The sequence below is a fragment of the Pavona decussata genome, unplaced genomic scaffold (genome assembly GCF_977016875.1).
Source record: "Pavona decussata unplaced genomic scaffold, jaPavDecu1.1 SCAFFOLD_510, whole genome shotgun sequence".
NCBI lineage: Eukaryota > Metazoa > Cnidaria > Anthozoa > Scleractinia > Agariciidae > Pavona > Pavona decussata.
Genome location: NW_028145827.1, coordinates 961560 through 967581, shown reverse-complemented (window position 1 = coordinate 967581; position 6022 = coordinate 961560). Strand labels below are relative to the sequence as shown.

The 6022-nt window shown below is 37.4% G+C and overlaps 1 protein-coding gene across 1 annotated transcript; it reads right to left on the bottom strand.

Moving 5' to 3' along the window:
* Positions 1-243: 243 nt before the first annotated feature.
* On the bottom strand, positions 244-5944 carry LOC146450089 (beta-1,4-N-acetylgalactosaminyltransferase 3-like). Its single transcript, XM_085100774.1, has 3 exons — positions 4736-5944; positions 1771-2290; positions 244-664 (listed from the first exon to the last, which is right to left on the bottom strand). Exons 1-3 carry the CDS (start codon positions 5812-5814, stop codon positions 344-346), a joined length of 1920 nt encoding a protein of 639 aa, XP_084956900.1. The 5' UTR covers positions 5815-5944; the 3' UTR covers positions 244-343.
* Between the last annotated feature and the right edge of the window lie 78 nt (positions 5945-6022).

The following is a 6022-nucleotide window of genomic DNA, read 5'->3' as shown; positions in this document are numbered from 1 at the left end:
AAAAGTTAGATGTGTAATTTTTCTGTTCAATTGCTTTAGTTTAAGAATTTGTAAGCCTTTGGCTTTAATTATCATCGTGCAGAAATAAAGGTTATTAATATGGTGCAGTGTTAAAAAGTACCAATGCATCAGATTATTATTATTATTATCATCATTATCATTATCATTATCATTATCATTATCAACATCATTATCATTATCATTATCATTATCATTATCATTATCATTATCATTATCATTATTATTATTATTATTATTATTATTATTATTATTATTATTTCGGTTTTAACACCAAATACGTTTTACTTATCAGCTACAAAAACAATCACTGTGTCCTCAAGGACTATTTTCCTCCGTCATTCCCTTTCCCTTCACCAGTCCATAAGCCTTCTTTAGTGTGATAGTAATGAAAAATTGCAGATCGAACTCGCTCATACTCCATCTCAGAATTTACAACTCTTTCCATGAAGTCCCAGTCCTCTCCGCCCCATTTCAGGTCAAACTTCTTCTCATTAAGTCCTCCAATTCGGTCCCAGTCGCTTTTATAGATACCAACCAACCCAAATCCATGTGGTTCCCATCGTCCCTTTGGTATTCTTGGAGATTCTCCACAATCCAAGCGGATGATAACAGGAGCGTACACAGAACGTCCTTTAAAACAATGCTGTGGTGTGGATGGAAAGACACATCGCAGATTACAGAGGCTTTCAATTGTTTATCAAACTGATTTCACTTCCTTTGCAATACTTACTCTGGAAAAAATAGCGATCCTTTCTAAACCAGTTGTGCGCGTGCTGAACCTCACTAACATGGCTTGCTTCGAGTTCTGTATGGTTCAATTTGGTTTAGCGATTTTTAATTGAAAACCCCGGTTCTTTCTTTAGTAAAGTACCCGCACATTCATTAAATTATTATCGACTGAGCAAATGGTTTTGTTTCTCCAGGCCCTTCACTGTTTTAAAATAATTTTCAGAATGATACTTGTATAAATTCATCCTTGATTTTGATCCTCCGGCTGCGGGCGTGACCTCCTTAGGAGCATAACAAGTGCGCCTTTTCTTTTTTCTACTTTCTAATATAGCAATTACTTCAATACTGTGTTTGGACCACGCTTCATTCCTAAAGTAACTAACATTATTTTTTCCCGTGTAATTACGTTTACAAAAGTAATGCTCGACTGACTGGCCTTCTGAAATAGTAAGTATAAGTATAAGTTGGTTTTGACATCATGATTTCATATTTAATATTTATAGTTCATGGTTGATAAACCAAATATGAAGCTCACTTTAGAACCTATGTGCACTATAATCCGTGTAACTCAGTTCGTTTATATTGGTGCGAATGGAGCGTAAAACCTAAACCGATTTCCAATACTCCTATGTCTCAAATAGAAGAAAGATCCTCGCAGTTACTACGCAACTTAAGCAATTGCGAAAAGAAAGCCTGAAAAAAAAATATTCCGGCTTGAAGGGGATTCCAACCCATGACCTCTGCGATGCCGGTGCAGTGCTCTACCAACTGAGCTATCAAGCCAACTAGGAGCTGGTCATATTATGAGTTCGTAATATACCCGTGATTGATGAATAAATGAATGTAAATATATGAAACATATATTTTGAACAGCGGGTGAAAGATCAAATAGAAGAAAGATCCTCGCAGTTAGAAGTACGCAACTTAAGCAGTTGCGAAAAGAAAGCCTTAAAAAAAACTCCTATGGCTAGAAAAGAAATCTTTAATTATAATGAAGGAAAATCTAAGTTGTTCACTTACTTTACGGATGTCATTGAAGAACGTGTGAGGTAAGTCCAAGTGCAGATCAAGGGTGAAAATGATGGTGTTTGAATCGTGGATTTGTTGAACTGCTTTGTTTAATGATCTACTTCTGGAATAGTGTTCTGCTTGAAAATTAAGAACCGTGCAAGGTGGAAGATTCCTCGCAGCCAGTTCGTTCTCCAGATTAATATCAGAACTGTTGTAGTTGAAAATCACAACACGCACGTTCTGATCTTTGGTTACGGCGTACATTTCTTCTAAGTTATTGAGGAAGTGTGCCATCCATCGGCCCTGGTTTTTTGCTGAGATTACCAATGCGATATTTGCCGGTCCGTTCCTTTGGAGTCCTTTAGGGTAACACAAAGTTTCTTCATCTTTTGGCCAAAAGACGTATTCGGAAATCATGGCAAGCTTGTCTTGTCCTTGGACTTCTACCAAGAATTCCAGAAGGAACCGACTTCCAAATTTGTTACCGGGTTTCCTTTCCACGTTTGCCAGTTCTAGAATATTGAATTTCCTGCAAAAAAGAAAAGAAAACGATTATTATAATTATTATTATCATTATCATTATCATTATCATTATCATTATCATTATCATTATCATTATCATTATCATAATCATTATCATAATCATTATCATTATCATTATCATTATCATTATCATTGTCATTATTATTATTATTATTATTATTATTATTATTATTATTATTATTATTATTATTATTATTATTATTATTATTATTATTATTATTGCCTGTTCCAGGCGTTCAAAAAGTGGCTGGTATCAGTCTCGGGACGGTCTCTATCAGTTTTCTCGCCTTATTTTTTAGCCGCCGAGAAAAACAACCTTGACACCTAGCCTGAAACGCACTCTTGTCTTCTGCCATTTGCAGCACAGCAGCGAGTCAACACTTCACTCGCGTTCTTCACCCGATAAGATCAACTGCGTCTTAGTTGGACAGTTATTCTTGGCCGTTGAACTGGCACGCGAGCCAAAAAAGGGGGAATGCTATCAGTTAGCTATTCAAATATAACAATAATTGTTTCACTGCATGCAAGCATTTCTCGTGGTTAACGAGTCTTGACTGGGAATTTTCTTTTAATCAAGTGACGTCGTATTTGAGTCAAACTCCGTTAATACTGTTAATAGAACTTTAATAGTATAGAATTATTGTTCGAGCACCACTTTACGCCGTTACAATCATTTGATCTACAGCAGTCCTAAGTAGAATAATAATAAAAACTCTATAATAAATTACTGAGGATATGAATGAAAGGAATGAAATAAAGAAAGCCGCCGAGAGAAAGAAAAAAGGCAAACGCAAGTCGATTACATGCCTAACCGAAAACCGCGCCAAAATAAAGCAGTGTGTTGCAGTGTTCCGTGAAGCTCGGAACGAAAGAAACTGCTCGAAGCAAATAAAAAGACACTTGGAAAAAATTTAATTGGCTCTTAAATAAGGTATTATTGGCTCTAAAATATGGTTTTTGGCTCTTAAATAAGGAAAATAGAAAGCGATTTCGTAAAAATTATTCTGAACATTAATGGGAGCTGGACGTTCTACCGATGCGAAGCCACCTAGGAGTTTGATCATTTAAATTTTGTTGACAATGAACTGGAACACATTTTCTGGCTTGAACACAGAAACAATAAAACCTAGAGGGGAAACAAGAGAATAACCAGCTAACACTGTATAGATTGGCTTGAAATGCGTGGCACAAAAACTGGTTCAGATGCGATACCTCTTAACAATTTTCGAACTGGTGTGACTGATAACCACGTCAGGATTATGCAGATGAAAGGACATTTTCTCTCGCTAATTGATTGCAAATGTATCAATTTTGTAAAAAGCTAGTGTCAACCTTCCTCTTCGATTGTTTGCTAAGCTTAACTTTAATTTGGACTTTTTTTGAATTTTGAAATGAATTACTTATAGACTTGTGACGCTTGCTATTAGATGCACCTGTGGTCATTTTTTTTTTATCTCTCTATGTCGATTTTCAATAACAGGGTCGGACTTTCTATGTTGGTCTTTTTAACTGACGTCTTTTAGCTCACCCTGCTCAGCTGACTTTTTCACTGGCGCGTGCATCCAGTGTTGCTTTCAGTTATTGCCATCAATTTAGCTTGTTTATTTTGTGTAGTGGTGGTTAAAAAATATATATTAAACGCCAGCACACGTCTTAATTGTCCAGTGTTAAATGATCAGCTACTTGGCAATCCAGTAAAAAAACAAATCCTATGTCGATCTGTTTTTCAGTGAAAGTGTCGAATTTTCCCTGTGGGTGAATTTCGCTCCGATACGACTTTTTGCTGCCACGTCAGTTCACCCAACTACCGCTTAGCTTACAAGGGAGCATTTCCCAGGTCATCCGCGTGTCTGACGCGTGCACTTTCCATACAGTATGTTGTCCAGTATCTGATCACTTAACTTTGTAACAACTATGTCTTGTTTTTCTCGACCGGAGCTGCCCTGAAATTTTGGTTCAAGAACACTCGTTTACTCACAAATGTAGAGGACAGGATGATTAACCTTTAACTTTTAATTTTATTCGTCTCTATACATGAGGTCATTTGTCCATCCATCCAGCTTTACAGAAGTTTGCAAGAACAAGCATTTTAAAGCTGAAATGTTCAGGGGTGTTCCAAAACGTTCGATTGAAATTTAATTCAGGTTGGCCGACTGGTACCGGATTATTACTATTAGCTTATATAAACCCGGGCCGGTGTGCGACTTGTAACCGTATTTCCGTGCAGTTGTTATTATCGTCATCACATTATATATCATATTAATTCAACTCGGATTGAAGTGTCTGCCCATAAACGCTAAACTCTCCGAGAGAAAATGGCTACAAAACTAACAATAAATAAATTACGCTGAAATACTAATAACACTAACTAATAGCATTAGATTACTTTAAATCAGAATACATGTATCGAGATTAACGCGATAAAACTTACCCTGGATAGCGCTGATGTAAGTTGTCAATGTAGAGTTTAGCGGCCTTTTGTGCTGCGAATACGTCTGGCCGATGGTCCCCAAAAGATGGAAACAGGTTGATGACTCTTTCGTATTCCACTGGCGGAAAACTCTCCACTGGAAAGTACAGACTATTGAGAAATTTATAGATATTTTTCGGCGGCTTTCTGTCGGAGATCTCCTCCTTAACCAGGTAATTTGGTTTGTAGTCGCAGTACGGCAAAACATCTGTTACCTCGTTGTGAGGAAGAAACACTGGTATGCTTTTAACATCGGGTTTTGAGCTGTGTTGATGGTAGGATTTTGATTCACAAACAGCACTGAAGGGTGTCTTGTGGTAATTATCCAGAGCCTCGGAGTTCGGTTTGTAAAACAAAGAAGTTCTTTCAATAGGAATTGTGGTAAACCTCAGTACGTTGCCAACAGAAGGCAAACTCCACACGACGTGAAAAAAATCCTTACCCCCTAACTGAGCATGAATAATTTCCATATAGTATTTGCAATTCCCTTGAAGTTCTATTTCCCGGGACAGTTGCGAAGGCCAACGTTGAAACTCTCCTCTTTCTGTAAATTCGCTCACACCACAAATAAAAACGGCCTTGGACGGATCTTCATTAGGACTTAGCCACAATTCTGAGAAATCATCAGCCGCTAATGCGAATCTGTACTTTCCTGTTCTTGGGGGATGTAAGAAACCAAATACTCTCTGGATGTAGTTGTTCCCACTTCTCCCAAAGTCTAATGTTGTAATTATTGTTTTTTCGTTCGGTGCTTTTGGGAACAAAGGGTAGTTACAAGCAGCTTGAATGGAAGATGGACAAACGTCGTACCAAATATGACCGTTTAACCCAGATGGTATCATCGTTGGGTCGCTGTTTTCCATTCTCTCCATTGGGTAAGGATCATGATCAACAGGAAATTTAAACTCCTCTACAGGCACCTCCTCTGTTCTAGACCTAGTTAAAGCTATAAAGCATAAAGCAAGAACTGCAGCGGCAAAGATTAACACATGTGTCCGTCGTCTTTTAAGTATTGATGATATCATGGGCGAGAGTCGCATGTTATCGCCTCAAGTGCCTGATTTTCTACGGCAGATGAATATCTAATAAGCACGGGTTGAGCGTATTTCAATTGTTTTAATCAGTTTTTTGAATCGTTCATCATACAGAAGCCAAAATTCCTTCAACAAAATTAAATTACCTGGAAACCGGACAAACTAATAATTACAATAACGGATAGCTTTTTTCTCCCTCTCTCTCTCTTTTTTT